This window comes from Trichosurus vulpecula, chromosome 7 (assembly GCF_011100635.1).
Source record: "Trichosurus vulpecula isolate mTriVul1 chromosome 7, mTriVul1.pri, whole genome shotgun sequence".
Lineage (NCBI taxonomy): Eukaryota > Metazoa > Chordata > Mammalia > Diprotodontia > Phalangeridae > Trichosurus > Trichosurus vulpecula.
In genome coordinates, this window is record NC_050579.1 from 58,288,072 (window position 1) to 58,304,198 (window position 16,127).

Sequence of the window (16,127 nt, forward strand, 5' to 3'; positions counted from 1 at the left end):
TGGGGGACAGACAGCCTATGTTAAGACACAGAGCTGTGGAGGATGGAAGGTCAAGGGTGAGAAACAGTCAGAAGGTCAGTCTGGCCCCACTAAATAATAATAATGTGAAATACAGCTGGACTGGGAGGTTGGAGCCAGGTTTTAAGGGCTTTAAATGGGAGTTATCGAAGATTCTTGAGTAAGAGAATGACCTCATCCATGCTGTGCTTTAGGAAAATCATCTTGGCACCCGTGTAGAGAAGCACTGTGGTGGAGAAGGTGACCCTACTTTGCCAGAGCTAAGCAGAAATTTGGGGAGAAACCGTTTACTTTGCCTAGCTCTGCCTGTCTCCCCCCCAGCATCCCGCAGATAATAACACAACCACAATGATAATAATAATAGCTAGCATTCATATAGCACTTACTATGTGCTAGGCACTGCAGTATTACCCGGGGGGAGTGTCCCCTCTGTCTCATTCCTGGATGTAGCCCAGGCACACTGGCAGCTTTTTCTCCCCAATAAGAAGCAACAAGACAGGATGAGAGAGAACCGCTCAGGCTTATCTCTCTGGTACCTGGAGGAGGAAAGGAAGGCAGCAATTAATTGTACAAGGCCTGCCGTTTGTGCCGCTTAGGCTCAGATAAAAAGTTTAATTATCCCTAAGCCCTAATACAAATTAATTAGCCTCCCATATTACTAGGGTAAGCTCGCCTGTCCCTGCTTCAGCGTAGACAGCACTTTGCATTCCCGAAGACACCAGATTGGATTCTGAGGCAGGAGAGAGTCTGGGGCCCATCTGTTGTGAAGGGGCTTGTTGCGAACTGGAACACTGGGCCCCAGATTCAGGGTCCTGACTGGGCATCGGTCTCTGCTGGTTCTCTGCTCCAGACCTTCCAGTCCTGGTCTCTGAGGGCCCCTTTCACTTTCAAACACCATTATCAGAAAGGCTCATTTTTCTTGGGGAAGGAGACAAAGCTTTGTGCTAAGATTCTTCCAGGAGGTCTGTCTTCCTCCATGGGCTTTTCCATTTTTCATTATCTTTCCTGCTTTTTCTCTCTCTCCTTTTCTGTTCCTTGCATCTCGCTGGGCAAGGATAGAAGTGAAAATAGCACCTAGGTCAAGGTATGATCTGGATAAATGCCTCAGTGACCCTGCCCCCATCCAACCATTCTGAAGGGAAACATTGGGGGTTGGGTCAGCTAATGATGGTGGAAGGTGAGGGGAATAGATCCGGACTAAGACGGCCTGGTTTGGAGGCCCAGCTCTAACTTTTCACAGAACTGGAGAATGGGAAGGGGACTCAGTGACCATCTGGTCCAATCTTTACTTCAACAGTCCTAACAAGTTGCCATCCAGACCCTGCTTGAATACATCCAATGAAGTCTTCACTACTGCTCGGGCAGAGGAATTCTACTACCCACCATCCATGCCCAAGAGAATACAGTCTCCTCCAGTTCCACTCCTCTCCTCATTTGGAGCCCCACCCCTCTCTGCTTTAATCCTACCCATAGATTTCCTCCCCAGGCCTCCTTCCCCAAAACACTAGCTCCAGTCACCGTTCCAGAGGTTTTCAGCATCTCTTCCTGGGGAAAGCCAATCATAGGGTCAGCAATCCATAAACAAAAGCATCACTGACTACCCAGGGTGCCGTTGCAGGAGTGCTATTTTTAGCTTGGGCTGTTCATGGGAGTGAATGAACTCCTGCTTAAGAGAAGGAGCTGGCTAAGAGGTGGGACTATGAGGTTTAGCTCCTGGAGAGCCCAGACATTTAGCACCAAGTCTGTGTGGATAATTGTGGGTGAGTGTGGCCACTACACGGTGGGGAACCCAGCTAAGTGTACTAAGGAAGGGGTGGGGGGGTGGTTAGGAGGAATAGAATCTGGAGAGAGGGGGATGATTCAGGAATGCTTTCTTTTAATTTTTTTTTAAATTACCAAACATTTGTTTTCTCTTCCACTAAAGAAAAAAAACCTTGCAAGAATACACATAGACAGACAAAGCAGATTCCCACATTGACCAGGTCCAAAAATGGACATTTCATTCTGCATCTTGAGTCTATCATCTCTCTGGTGCTCCAGAGATGGGTAGCATTCTTCATCATCATTGGTGACAGTTCTGATAAGAGTTCTTACATCTTTCAAGGCTTTCTTTCTTTTTTTTTTTTACAACGTTGCTGTTGCACAAATTGTTCTCCTGCTTCTGCTCACTTCACTCTGAATCAGTTCATACAAGTCTTCCTAGGTTTCTCTAGAAAAATAAATTATGGTATATGAATGTCAGGGATACTTCCTCCCTGCAATATTAAGATGCAAGCCAAGAAGGTAGAACCTAATCTTGACCCTCTCCCAGGAGGAGCTGTGCAACAGTGGAGGATATCTCTGGAGTCTGAGGACCTGGGTTCAAATCCTGACTTTGCTATTTATTGCCTCTGTGACTTCATAGACGTCATTTCACCTCTCGAGGTGTCAGTTTTCTCATCTATAAAATAAGAAGCCTAGATTAGATGATCTCTGAATCCCAGGATCCCAAAATCTCAGAGGTAGAAGGCAGGCTGTACACCCTAGGCAAGGTTTAAAGCCTAGGCGCTATTTGTGTTACGTCCCCTAAAGGTAGAAAGGGCCCCTTCTTTTAATACAGATGTATTAAAAATCCATGGTCTGTGAATTGATTTCAGGGGATCTGTGAACTTTTAGCATTCCCTTCAATTATTTTAAACCATTGCTCTGGAAGGGGTCCATAGGCTTCACCAGATGCCGCAAGGGTCCATGACACCAAAAAAAGGTGAAAATCCTCTATCATAGCATGTCACTTGACATCACAAAAATAAAAGCCCCACATGTCACAGAGAAGAGAGTTTGCTGCTATTAAAAATATTAACAAGGGCCTCTTCACTTTCCCACCTCCATTTCTTGGCAGAAGTGGGGGACCTACAGGCGTGTCTTTTTTAATTCTTTATTATAAGGGATCACCTTCTGAAAGGCAGTGTGAGGAGGAAATATTGGGAAATATAAGTGATTCAAAAATAATATCAATAAAAATGTATTCTTGTTCAACACGCTTCTGGCCGCTGCCTTCCCCCAGCCCCAGCCCTGTTTGGAAGGGATTTGGGGAGGCCGTCCAGGTCAACTTAACACTCCATGAAGAAATACAAAATTAACCATGCATCTGCTACAAATAGATGGTAAGATGCTAAGGACGCAAAGACAAAACAAGACACAGCCTCTTCCCACACAATCTAATAGGCGTAGCGGGAAATCGGACATGTAACAAGGAACTAGAAGACAAGTGGAATCAGGAGAGGCCAGAGCCATGAGAGGTGTGAGGGGGGCAGCTATGGGCTTCGTAGATAAGGGCAGACCTCAGCAGGACCTTGAAGGAAGGAAAAGATTTCAGTCAGTGGACGTTTGAGGGGCAATCGACCTCTTTTCTTCCCTGACTTTGTTCAAGAATCAGTCCAAATGCCACAAGAGACCCCTGCTACTACTAGTACTGCTACTACTACTGCTATTATTACTATTCCTATTACTACTATCACTACTCCTTCTACTATTATTCCTACTAGTAGTAATAATGCTATTTTTATTATTCATTATTATAAATATTATTGTTGTTCTTTCTCAGTCGTTTCAGTCCTGTCCGACTCTCCTGACCCCACTGGGGGTTCTCTTGGCAGAGGGACTGGAGTGGTTTGCCATTTCCTTCTCTAGCTCACTTGACAGATGAGGAAACTGAGGCACACAGGGTTAAGCTAGTAAGTGACTCCAGGCCCAGAACTCTACGTACTACGGTGCCGCCTGGCTGCCCTAATAATAAAAACAGTAATAATATTAACTATAATGATAACAATAATGATACCTGACATATAAGTTCTTTGCGGCTCACAAACTATATCTATTTAATCACTGGCTTGTCAGAACAACCTCGTGAGGTCAGTACCACCATTATCATCATCCTCATTTTAAAGATGAGGAAAGTCGGGGGCGTCACCTGGCAGGGAGGCTCCGGGTCTGATTTCCAGTTTAGTTTTCCCTGTATTTCTGAGTTTATGTTTCCCTGAGTTTGTGTGTTCTGGTTAAAGTCTTATACTTTGGGCTGAGTTCTAAGAGGCTTGAGGCCTTATCCCAGCTAGCACCAGTAGGCTGGGCAGTGATGACTGTGCATCACAGGGTCATCAAGGACTGAGTCTGTGACAGTTTCACAGCCCTTTCTTTCTCGGCGACGCCTATGTCAGGGGTTGTGGGAAACGGCCATTGTCTGGTGGGATAAGCAGATGCTGAGGTCACTGTTTTGAGTTTTAGCCATATCTGCTTGGGTGAGTCATCCCTTCCCTTTGGACTTTGGTTTCTTTATGAAACAAAGATGATCTCTAAGGGGGTGACCCGCTTCATGCCTCTAAGTAAAACTGGGCTTCTGGAAAATGACTGCCTTCGTTCAAAATCCCTTTCACCCAATTCCAAAGGACTCTACGTTCTACGTTGGTTGTATAGAAAATGGCTTGTAGCAAACAAGGCTTGTGTTTAGGATGTTCGGAATATTCTTCTTAAACAGAAATTTTCACCTTGATGATGTCTGTGGTCACAGTTATTTGGCCTCTGTTTGTTTTCAGAGATAGTGCCCAGAAGAAATCTCACTTTCCCATCAGACTTTAAGTACCTTGAGGGCCAGGGTGATTTTTCATTTTGTCTGTAGCCACCGTTAGCACAGTGCCTTATTCCTAATAAGTACTGATTGGACTGGATTCAATCTGATTCTCCCAGCCCAAAAAGGGCACCGCATCTCCCTGTAAGTCCTCCCCCTTGCCAGATCTGGTGCCAGGGGGCACCTTGGCACAACTCCAGCATCTGAGTTTAAAAAAAAAAGCAGCAGCAAATACAATTACTATCAAAAGCCTGTCCTGGCTTCCCTTGGGTTGGGAGAAGGGGGAGAGGGAAGCAGGCGATTCCCAAATTAGGTTTGTTGACTCTGTTTTGTCTTGTGGGGCTCTGAGTTGAAGGCACCAAGTTGAATAACTGTCAGGATTAAATGCGATGATTTATCACCAGTCAGAGGAGGCTCAGGTCTGCAATCCAAAATTCAGCAAACCTTTGTTTGCTGAGTGCGTTGCATACATGAAGCACTGAGCTAGGCACTTGAGAAGCAAAAATATTGAGGGAGGACACAGACCTTGTCATCATGGAGAGGGGGGAAGGGGAAGGGGGATATAGAGGGAAGGGAAGACAAAGAAACATTTTTACCCCCACATAGATAAGTATAAAGGAAGTGTTCAGATAAAGTGCCATAAAAATTTGAGAAAGATCACTTCCATCTGGAGGGGAGGAAGTCAGAGAAGGCTTCCTGGAGGAGATGGCACATGATTCAGGCCTTGAAAGCAGGGGGACTTTAAGCCTTTGTACCTACAGCCCCCTCCACCTGTCATTCATATTTAGAGTAAGGGGCTTCAGAGTCCATCTAATTCAATTCCTTCATTTTACAGATGAGGAAACTGAGGCCCAGAGGGATTAACTGGTTTATCCAATGTCATACAATAAGCAGCAGAGTCCAAACGTGAACCCAGGCCTTATGACTGCAAATCCAGTGCTCTCTCCACCGGGTCATTTTGCATCCCCCTAACTACAGCCCTCCCTAGGTGGTGCAGTGGATAGAGTAATGGGCCTGGAGTCAGAAAGATCTGAGTTCCTATCTGACTTCAGACATTTACTAGCTGTGTGACCCTGGGCAAGTCACTTAAACTTGTTTGCTTCATCTGTAAATTGAGCTAGAGAAGGAGATGGCAAGCTGCTGCAGTATCTCTGCCAAGAAAATCCCAATAGGGTCACGAAGAGTTGGACCTGACTGAAACGACTCCGCAACAATAAATTTTCACCTCTGAGAATCTTTCCTTAGTCTGTTCTCCTATCTTGGCCGTTACTCCCATCCATCTCCAGTCCCCCCTACAAGCCCTGGAACGCCCAGGATCCCTGGGTTTTCTCACAATAAACAAGCTGTTAGTCAGCATCTGTTATACGCTAGGTGCCGAGGAAGAAGGAAAGACCTACCTTTAAGTAGACTACATTCTCTAGATGTACATGTATCTATATAATGTACATGTGTGTATATGCACACACACACACATATATGTATATCATATACATATATAATATACAGAACAAATATAAAATAAATATGAGGTTGGGGGAAGGCTGTGAGGATTCTGTAAGGCAGAGATGAGGACGAGGTACATTCCAGGCTCAGGGGACACATAGCCAGGCAAAGCGGGCTGTGGACCATTAGACCAAATTCTCTTTGAGACTCGGGACCAGGTTTTCACTCTTCTTTGTATCCCCAGCACTTAGCACAGTGCCTGGCACATGCTGCATGCTTAATAGCCAACTGACTGACTGATAAATATGGAGTTGTGAATAAGGAGAAGGCCAGTTTGGCTAGACCAGGGGTAGGGAACCTGCAACCTCAAGGCCATGTGTGGCCTTCTAGGTCCTCGAGGGTGGCCTTTGGACTGAGTCCAAGTTTTACAGAACAAATCCTTTTATTAAGGGAATTTGTTCTGTGAAATTTGGATTCGGTCAAAGGGCTGCACTTGAGGACTTAGAGGGCCACCTGTGGCCTCGAGGCCACAAGTTCCTCACCCCTGGGCTAGACTATAGTGTGCAAAGTAATATCTAATGAGGCTGGCAAGGGAGATAGGGGGTAGATTTTAAAGGACTTTAAAAGTCAAACAGAAGAATTTTTAGCCTAAGAAGTGGGAGCCACTAAGAAATGGGGAGCCACTAGAGTTTATTGAGTGATGGAGTGACATGGACAGAGAAGGGCTTAAAGAAAATCCCTTTGTCAGCTGTATGATGAATGGATTTGAGAGAGGAGAGATAAAGCAGAAAGATTGATTAGGGGGCCATTGCAAGAGTCTCAGGGAGACATTCAAAGGACCTGAACTAAGGTGGCAGCTGTGGCCTAGAGAGAAGGGCTTGGACGGTGAGAGACGTGGAAGAGGAAATTGCACATTTTGGCCACTACAGGATTTGTGGGGGCAGAGGGAGAGTAAAGAGACAAGGATAATGCTGAGGTTGCTAACCTGGGAGCCTGGAAGGATGGTATCTCAGGACAAACAGCTTTAAGCCTTCAGAGAAGAAATAAGCTATATGATTTCAAAGTGATAATTTCATGATTAATGGTTGTCTCAATACCCTCTGTGTCTAGGCACCCAGTCGACAGAGGGCTGGGGGAAAAAAGTGTTTCTGCCCTTGGAGAAAGGAGGCTTCAGAACTCTTGGCTTAACAAAGGCCTTTAAATTATCTCCTAAAGAGAAGGCTAAAGAACACTTAACAGCTGGGACAGAGTTTTATTTATGAGAAGGGAGATAGTAATGAGAGCAGAGAAAGGAGATTAGGGCCCCCAATGCTAATGCTGAAGTGTGAATTTCTGACCAATCCAAACATCAGGAAGGGGTTTGCCAAGCTGTTCTTTAGACTGAAAGGCTATGGAGAGGGAGACCCAGAATCTTATTTTCTGTTCTGTAGCAGAATGGCTTCCTGCCCACCCCTCAGGAGGAGAGGGAGAGGGCATTAGGGGTGGAGGACATCATCTCCCTCTACCCCATGCATCCCTAGGGCTCAAGGTCACCCCCTGGAGATTGTTTACAGAAATTCACTCCCTTCTGATCTCTGGCAAAGCACATTAAGTGGAGCTTCCTGGGTAGAGCCTTGGGCATGTGCCTCGCTCCATTCTGCAAGGAGCTCATCCTGGCCCTTGACCATACTTGGATGTGGAGTCACAGATGCCAGGAAAGGTCCTGAGAGATTCATCTCCCATAGTTCTTCATAACCCAGGCAGTTGCTGAAACCTCTTTCTACCCCAGGAGACCCAGATGCTAGAACTACCACCTGAGGCCTCCTACCCTATCCCACCTAAGAGGTGCAGGAAACCAATCACCCAGGCAGCCCAGCCAGACCCAAGGGCAGATCAATTCTAATCAAAAATGAGTGCTAGCATTTATATCATACTTTAAGGTTTTTAAAGTTTAAAGTGGGGTTTTTTTTACATATATTACCTCTTATGATCCTTACAACAACCCTGAGAGGCAGGCAATTTTATTATCCCCATCTCGCAGATGAGAAAACTGAGCATCACATTGCATCACTGGTGACCAGCTAGTATCTGAGACAAGATCTGACCTCAGGTCTTCTTGGCTTCAAGCCACAATGTACTGGGTGTGGTAGAGGATCCCAAGGGACGTGGGGAACAGTTCTTACTCTCAAGGAGAGGTTTACTAACAAAACAACGTTTGTCATGAGACAGAAAGGAAGCAGGAAGATGCTCATCTGTGGTCTAATGCCAGCTCTGCCATGCGTGCAAATTACTTCCCCTCTCTGGGTTTGTTTCCTCAACTGCACAAGGAGGGATTAAACCCAAAAGCTTTCTAAGGTTCCTTCTAGTACAGATGTGCTGGAAGATGGCTTAGGGGATTGAGTCCCCAACTTGGGGACAGGAAGACTGGAATTCAGCTCCTACTTCAGATGCTGTGTGACCCTGGGTAAGTCCCTTAATCTTAGTTACTTCATCTGTAAAATGGGGATAATGATAAGTACCTACCTCAAAGAACTGTTATGAAGCTCAAAAGCATTTGGCGAGCCCTAATGTACTCTGTGAACAGTGGCTATTATTTTCTTATTATTATTCTACAGCCAGTAAATACTAGAGTCACTCAGAGAAAGGAGATAAACCTGGAAGGGTCTGGAGAAAGGCCTCTCCGGATTGTGAATGCCAGGAGACAAGAGACCTCAGAGCACAGTCCCTCTCCTGTCCTGCTACGGCAGTAGAAGTTGAAAGAGAGACAGATTTTGACTTGTTATAAGAAGTGAAAGGATCTGCCAAAGCATTGAGAGAGGATGGGTGTCCAGGATTAGGGAAGGGGTAGTCCCAGAGTGCTCTGCCCTGGCCAGACCCCATCAGGCATATCATGTGCAGTTCTGAGCTCCACATTTTAGGATAAGACATTGGCGATCTGGTGAGTGGACAATTGGCCAGGGCAACCAGGATGATGAAGGCTCATGAATTTATGCTATCCGAGGATCAGTTGAAGGAACTAGGGACATTGTGAGCCTTGGGGAGGGGGACCAGGATGGGGACTAAATGCTTTTTGATTGAATGGTTGATCGATTGATTGCTTTAAGAGATTGTGGGTTTCTCCTCATTGGAGGTCAGACAAGAGTCCTGTCTCAGTCCAGATTGGACTCATGACCTTCAAAGTCCTCTCCATCTCTAACATTGTATGATGCTATCATCCACAACCACAGGGCCACAGGGAAGTGGTATGATTTAAATCCGTGGTAGCCCAAATTCTTAATTTTGGCCACTGCTTCCTCCCTTCCTATTAGAAGAATCGATGTTGGGAGAGTAGAGCCCCAGCTCCCCTTTCCTCCCCTCCAGGGCTGGAGAAAGGGGGAGCAGCAAGATGGAGGGAGCAGAGGGGCCATACTAATTGAATTCCACCGGGGACCTCTTTCTTTCTCATCCCCAGATATGGGGACATGGTGCCCAAGACCATCGCAGGGAAGATCTTCGGTTCCATCTGCTCCCTGAGCGGCGTCCTGGTCATTGCCCTGCCCGTCCCTGTGATCGTCTCTAACTTCAGTCGGATTTACCACCAGAATCAGAGAGCTGACAAGCGACGAGCTCAGAAGGTGAGTCTGAACCCACTCTAACAGAGGCTTTCTTGCCCATAATATTCACAGAATACTCACAGAAACTAGAAGGTCTGAGTTCAGATTCTGACCTCTGAGCACTTACTAGTTCTGGGACCCTAATGGATCCAGCATTACATGATCTCTTAAGATCCCTTCCATCTCTGGGTCTATAACTGATTCTGAGCAGGAAAATTGTTGTTGACCTAATGACATTAGGATCGACACATTCTAATTTCCCGGAAACTACCACTAGGGGATAGTATGAAACAGGACATTGGGCTGTGCTATGCCCCAGGTCCTCTGATTTCAAAGCCAGAGTCCTTCCTGTCGGCATTCTTGTTGTTTGTTGCTGTTCAGTTGTATCAGTCATAACTGACCCTTCATGATCCCACTTGGGGTTTTCTTGGCAGAGATACTTAAGTGGTTTGCCATTTCCTTCTCCAGCTCATTTTACAGATAAGGAAACTGAGGCAAACAGGGTTATGTGACTTGCCCAGGGTCACACAGCCAGTAAGTGTCTGAGGCCAGATTTGAACTCAGGAAGATGAGTCTTCCTGACTCTATGCCTAGCGCTCTATGCCCTATGGCACCGCCTGCTTGTTCTAGTATTAGTATTAGTGTCGGTATTAGTTTAATGTCATCTGCAATTTGGTAAACATGACCCCTGAATTGTATCCAAGTTATTGACAAAGATGCTGAACAAAACAAAGCTGAGGAAAGAGACCTCTGGCACTCCACCGTACACCTGCTTTAGGTGGGCACTTATCCATTCATCAGAACCACAGAATCTTAGGGGTAGAAGGAGCCTCAGAGACCATCTAGAGTACACCAAGAATTGGCAAACTGTAGCCTGAGGGCCAAAGCCCACCCCTGCTTGTCTTTCTATGGCTCATGAGCTAAGAATGGTTTTTACATTTTTAAATAAAGTTTTATTAAGTATTAAAATGTGAAAAGCCATTCTTAACCTTGCAGGCCATACAAAAGCAGGCAGCAGGCTGAATTTGACGCTCAGGCTGTAGTTTGCTGACCCCTGATCTAGACCAATCCATACCTGACCAAGAATGCCCACTACAATATCTCCAACAGGTGGCCATCCAGCTTTCATGTATATACCTCACTCGAGGGGGACCCCACCAGTCCTCCTGAAGTAGGCCATTCCACTCCTGGATAGCTCTAATTGAGAGGAAGCTTTTCCTTACACCAAAGTAGCACCATGGACAGAGCCCTGAACAGGAAGTCGGGAGACCTTGGCTCAGATCCCAGGTGTCTGTCATCTACTACCTGGGTAACCTTGAAACAGATCACTTAACCTCCACAGACCTCTATTTCCTCTCCTATAAAATACAGAGATTAAGCTAGCTCACCTCCCAATGTACACTCCAACTCTAAATCTACTAACCTATAATCCAGACCCTCCCTTGACATAGTGACTGCTCAACACCCCCTCTAATTAGACCCTCCCCTCTCCCCAGCCTCTGGGACTGTCATCATTATTTTCACTACCTGAAGTCCTAGAGAACAATAGATCTGAGGTTAGGGTTTGATAGAAGTGCAAGAACGCTGCGTTTCCTTGGGAAAGGCAAAGATGCTTCAGGATATCTCAATAAAGTCCCCAGAATTGGATTGTTTGTGGTGACCCCAACAAGTATCTTCCATGGAAAGGAAAGAAGACACAGAGGAGTGGGCTCCAAGTGGAGTTTGCTGGCCCCACGTTCTCTGAAGGTGAACAGAACAAAGAACCATTCACTCTTCATGTAGAAACCCTCAGTAAGCGCAAAGAGGAGGGAGACAGATACAGGGAGAGGGAGAGAGGCTGGCTACCCCTTGGCAGCTTAAATGCTCCAAAGATAGATTATTTGTTCCTCCCCAAAGCCCACAATGGAAAAGAATTAATTAGATGTGGTTTTGGCTGACTCCGCAGAATGGTGCCAGGCAGCCTAGGTCAGGGCAAGGAGGGTAGGCAGGATGGAACTGAGGCGATTGATCCTTTCTGAGCAAAGTACATCCTGGCAAAGCTGGTACTGAAAAATGAGATCAGCGTGTGTTGACTCCAGTGTCACGATGACAACATTTCCTGGTGAAAATCTCAGTTTTAGGTTTTGTGAGGGAATTAGAGGCTGTGAGAGAAAAGTTTCCAGAGTTCTACGAGAACAAGGCTATGGAAGTCTCAGCCAAAATCCTTACTCAGATGGCCCCTACCCTGGGGTTGTGCATTGGGACACTTCCCAAGACACTCTAAGAGTGAAAATAGCACTGGATAAACACAGGACTTAATCTGGCAAAACCTCAGACCTCCAAGTGTCATCTCGCCCAAGAATAGTGCTATGAGCTCTGCTATATACAGAGCAAAGAAATTTGGCCTTAGGACAAAGCTCCATTTGCCACACCCTAGTTACCTCTTTACTTAACTCTAGTCAAATTTGTGGAAAAGCTTTTTCTTGAACCCTCTCTGGTTTTGGACCACCCACCCACCCCAGTCACCCAAGTACTTGCAGTGATTAGGTACTCACTGGAATCAACTCTAAGGGCATTCTAAAATGCTTCCAACCGAGCAGACAATTTAAAGAAGTAATTGGCCATATTTTCCAAACTTCCAGCCTCACATTTAGCCTATGGTAAGAGCAACACTGACTGTATCCCTAACCCAGCTGTATTTCAAGGTATCTCCCATGTCCCATTTGCCAACCTCTTGGGGCATCTCATCTGTTTCCTGCTTGTCCTCCAAAGGTTATAAATGGGAGGGTGGGGGCTCCCCTACTACTCTATAAAATACATCTCAGGTCTTCAAGAGACAGATAGCTATGTCTTGTCTTTTTATCCCATGCTGGCAGATGAAGATGACTTCCTCCCCCTCTCCCTCCTTCCATCCCTCCTTCCTTCTCTATCTGACATCAAAGTAAATATTTACAGGGTTTTCACTCAGGCTGATGCTGCCTTTCCTCAAGGTTGTTCAACCCTACCCCCTTTCACCTTGGGTTCTCTGCCAGAGAGAAAAAACAGTTATCTGCTTTTGGTGGCTGAGGTTGTCCATCTCAAGTATGGGGAAGATGGGTCACGAAGGGGAACAGGATTCACAGGGCAAATGTTAGCCCTCAACCAAAGCCAATCCTTTAAGATATAGAGCAGCTCTGAAAATAAGCACCAGCCTACATGCCTGCAGCCTAGAAGCCATCAGGCTTGGAGTCCAGGAGGAAATGGATGCCCTCATTCTCTTCTTTTCTTCCCTTCACATCAGATTTCCATAGGTTTTCTGTATGGGGGATTTGGATGATGTTGGCCAAATAGACATTATGTTTTCTGAGTCTTGTAAATTTAGGAGCAGGGACAGAGGACCAAGAAGTTGGGGACTGGGGGAGAAGAGGAACATTTCTCCTTTTCTCCCTTCCTCTTCTTACAGTCTCTGCTCCTTTTTTCTCCTTTGCTCCCTTACCCCCCTCCTTCCCTCCTTCTCTCTCTCTCTCTCTCTCTCTCTCTCTCTCTCTCTCTCTCTCTCTCTCTCTCTCTCTCTCTCCCTCCCCCTTCCCCTCCCTTCCCTTCCCTTTCTTATCTCCCTCCTTCCTCTTCCTTCCTTACTTGCCTCCCTTCCTCATCTCTTAATCTCTCCCCCTTTCCTCTCCACTTCCAACCTACCCTTCCTATCCTCTCCTCCCACTTCCCTGTCTCTCCATCTTTCTCCTTCTGTTCTTCCAAGGAGAAAGCTATGTTGCCACTCCAGATGAGAGATATAAATATTCAGGTACTAAAGGGCACCTGTAAGTAAAACTGTTAAAAGGTACTTAAGGAATGTTGGGTGAGATTGATGGAGAGCTAGCAGCACTCAAAATGAGTGATCAGTGCCAAAGGGGAATGAGCATTTCCAGGAGCCATTTCCTTTCCTAAAAGGAAGAAATCACCACCACTCTGACACTCAGTACCCCTCTCCTCCCATTGAAATCCGCACCTATTGGCAATGGGGAACTGCTGGTCAGCTTGTACTATGTACTGTCAGCTGAATTGGAAGCCAAAAAGTAGGAATTCTCCCAGCCCATGTCTAGGAGACATTCTGTTTTGCCATCATACTCACCCCTATTCCCCTCTCGTACACACACCCCTCTCTAGGACTGGTGTACCCTCAGGGATACAAACACACACACACACATGCACACACATGCACATACAAACACACACACACACACACATACACACACACACACACACATACTTTTCTCCAGTTTCTCATACAGGCTCAAGAGGAAACATGGGCCCTTGTGGCCCTTAGGTTACTAGATGCCAAATGAAGGCTGCACATGCCCTACATAAAGGAAAAAAGAAGGCAGTGATGGTCATGGCGATATGACAACAATAACAACAACAATTCACATTCATGTAGCACGTTAAAATATGATTTCATTTGGTCCTCACAACAATCCTGAAGGGTAGGTGCTTTTATAATCTCCATTTTACAGTTTAGGAAACTGAGGCAGAAGAGGCCAAGTGGTCACTTGGCCCAGGGTCACACAGCTAGTAAGTGCTGGAGGAAGGATTTGAACCTAGGTCTTCATGGCTCAAGGTCCAGCACATAGCTGCCTCCGATGAGGATGATAACAACTGCAACGGACAGGTTATATGTCTGAGACTGCCAAAGCCATAGAGGTTGAGATAGAAGGCAACGGACAGGCTCAGGTCTTAAGTTTGGGACTTAAGCAGTCACTCCCACCTGGGCTCTGGCTGTGACTGGTGGACCCCGTTAAGCTAGCTAGGTCATAGCAGTAGAATCACAAGCCAGAATGAAGGCTTGGCTAGAAATAAGTCACAAATACAAACATCCTAATTCTTCTCCCAACCCTCCTTCTCTCTGGTACAAGATGGTACCATCTCTGCTGGCAATCCCTCTAAGTCAGGGGTTCTAGACCTTTTTGTTCAGTCTATGGATCCCTTCACAGAATCATGCTTTTAAATGTATGAAATAAAATACATAGGATTACAAAAGAAACCAATTCTACTGAAATACAGCTAGGTGGCGCAATGAGCAGAGCACTGACCCAGGAGTCGGGAGGACCTGAGTTCAAATCTGGCCTCAGACATTTGATACACTTACTAGCTGTGCGACCTTGGGCAAGTCACTTCACCCCAATTGCCCTGCCTTCCCCGCTCAAAAAAAATTTAAAAAAAAGAAATACAGTTGTCAAAAAATGTGTTTTAGGACACTGACCCCAGGTTACAAACTCCTGCCCCCAGTGGCCTACCATAAACAGGGTCAAACTCAAATAGAAACTGGATCCCTGAGGGCTAAATATTGACTTAGAAAACCACAAATTAACATTACCTGTGTTGTATTGTATTTTTACGTATTTTGTTAAACATTTCCCAATTACATTTTCTTCTGATTCCTAATCAGTTTTGCTCTGGTCTACCAGTACCCAAGGCAGACAAATTGTGATAAAGGTGGAGAGAGATTAAGTAAGGTGACTGAGGAAAGAGTAGTAAAAAGAATGAACCTGGGGAATAGGATGTGGGATGCTAACTTTGACAGCACACAGGCTAAAATTGGAATGATACAGAAAAGATGCGTGGCCCTTGCTCAGGGATGACATGGAAATTCATGAAGCATTCCATATTTCTCTCTCTCTCTCTCTCTCTCTCTCTCTCTCTCTCTCTCTCTCTCTCTCTCTTTCTCTGTCTTTCTCTTTCTCTGGCTCTATCGGTTTGTCTGTCTTTCTGTCTCTGTCTGTCTGTCCGTCTCTGTCTGTCTGTCTGTCTGTCTGTCTCTCTCTCTCTACCAGTCTGTCTGTCTTTCTGTCTCTGTCTCTCTGTCTCTGTCTTTTTGGTGGGGAGAGGAGCAAAGGGATAATGGTAGTGATGCTAAAAAAAAAAAAGGGAAGGAAAGTAATTATCCAATGGCACATTTTCAGAATGAGAGGAAAAGAGAAGGGAATTCTAAAAGAGTCAAAGGCAAGCAGGGCAGTCTTGGAACTACCGTGATGAAGTAGCTACATGCCTTTTTAAGTGTTGTACATAATAGTCATCCCTTGTTTAATATATGTGGGCAGCTAGATGGCACCATAGTGCAAAGAATGTCGGGCCTGGAGTCACAAGACTCATCTTCCTGAGTTCAAATCCAGCCTCAGACACATGCTAGCTGTGTGACCCTGGACAGGTCACTTAACCTTGTTTGCCTCAGTTTCCTCACTTGTAAAATGAACTGGAGAAAGAAATGGCAAATCATTCCGGTACTTTTTACTAAGAAAACCCCAAATGGGGTTACAAAGAATCAGACCTAACTGAAAAAACTGAACAAGTTTAATATGTAATCTTCTTTCTGCCATACTTCTTTATAAATAGAAATTTTCATGTTGGTTGACATTTATCAAGTGCATAATGATAAAAATTAACACTTTTAAAGACTTTAAAATGAGAGGAAGCATGGTGTATGAATGAATGGAAAAAAATGCACATTAAATGCTCACTATATAGAGAGCACCACATAGAGT

General features: G+C 45.5%; 1 protein-coding gene and 1 non-coding gene across 3 annotated transcripts in view; both read left to right on the plus strand.

Annotated features, from left to right (window-relative positions):
* KCND3 (potassium voltage-gated channel subfamily D member 3) overlaps nucleotides 1–16,127 on the plus strand; it is a 307,348-nt gene that overhangs the window by 271,364 nt on the left and 19,857 nt on the right. For both annotated transcript variants that reach the window (XM_036769298.1, XM_036769299.1), the window contains exon 2: nucleotides 9,492–9,654. In XM_036769298.1, the coding sequence (XP_036625193.1) occupies nucleotides 9,492–9,654 (163 nt within the window). The remainder of the gene's footprint in view (nucleotides 1–9,491; nucleotides 9,655–16,127) is intronic.
* LOC118858919 lies at nucleotides 15,154–15,258 on the plus strand. Its single transcript, XR_005011032.1, has one exon. It is a non-coding gene; the product is annotated as a U6 spliceosomal RNA (small nuclear RNA).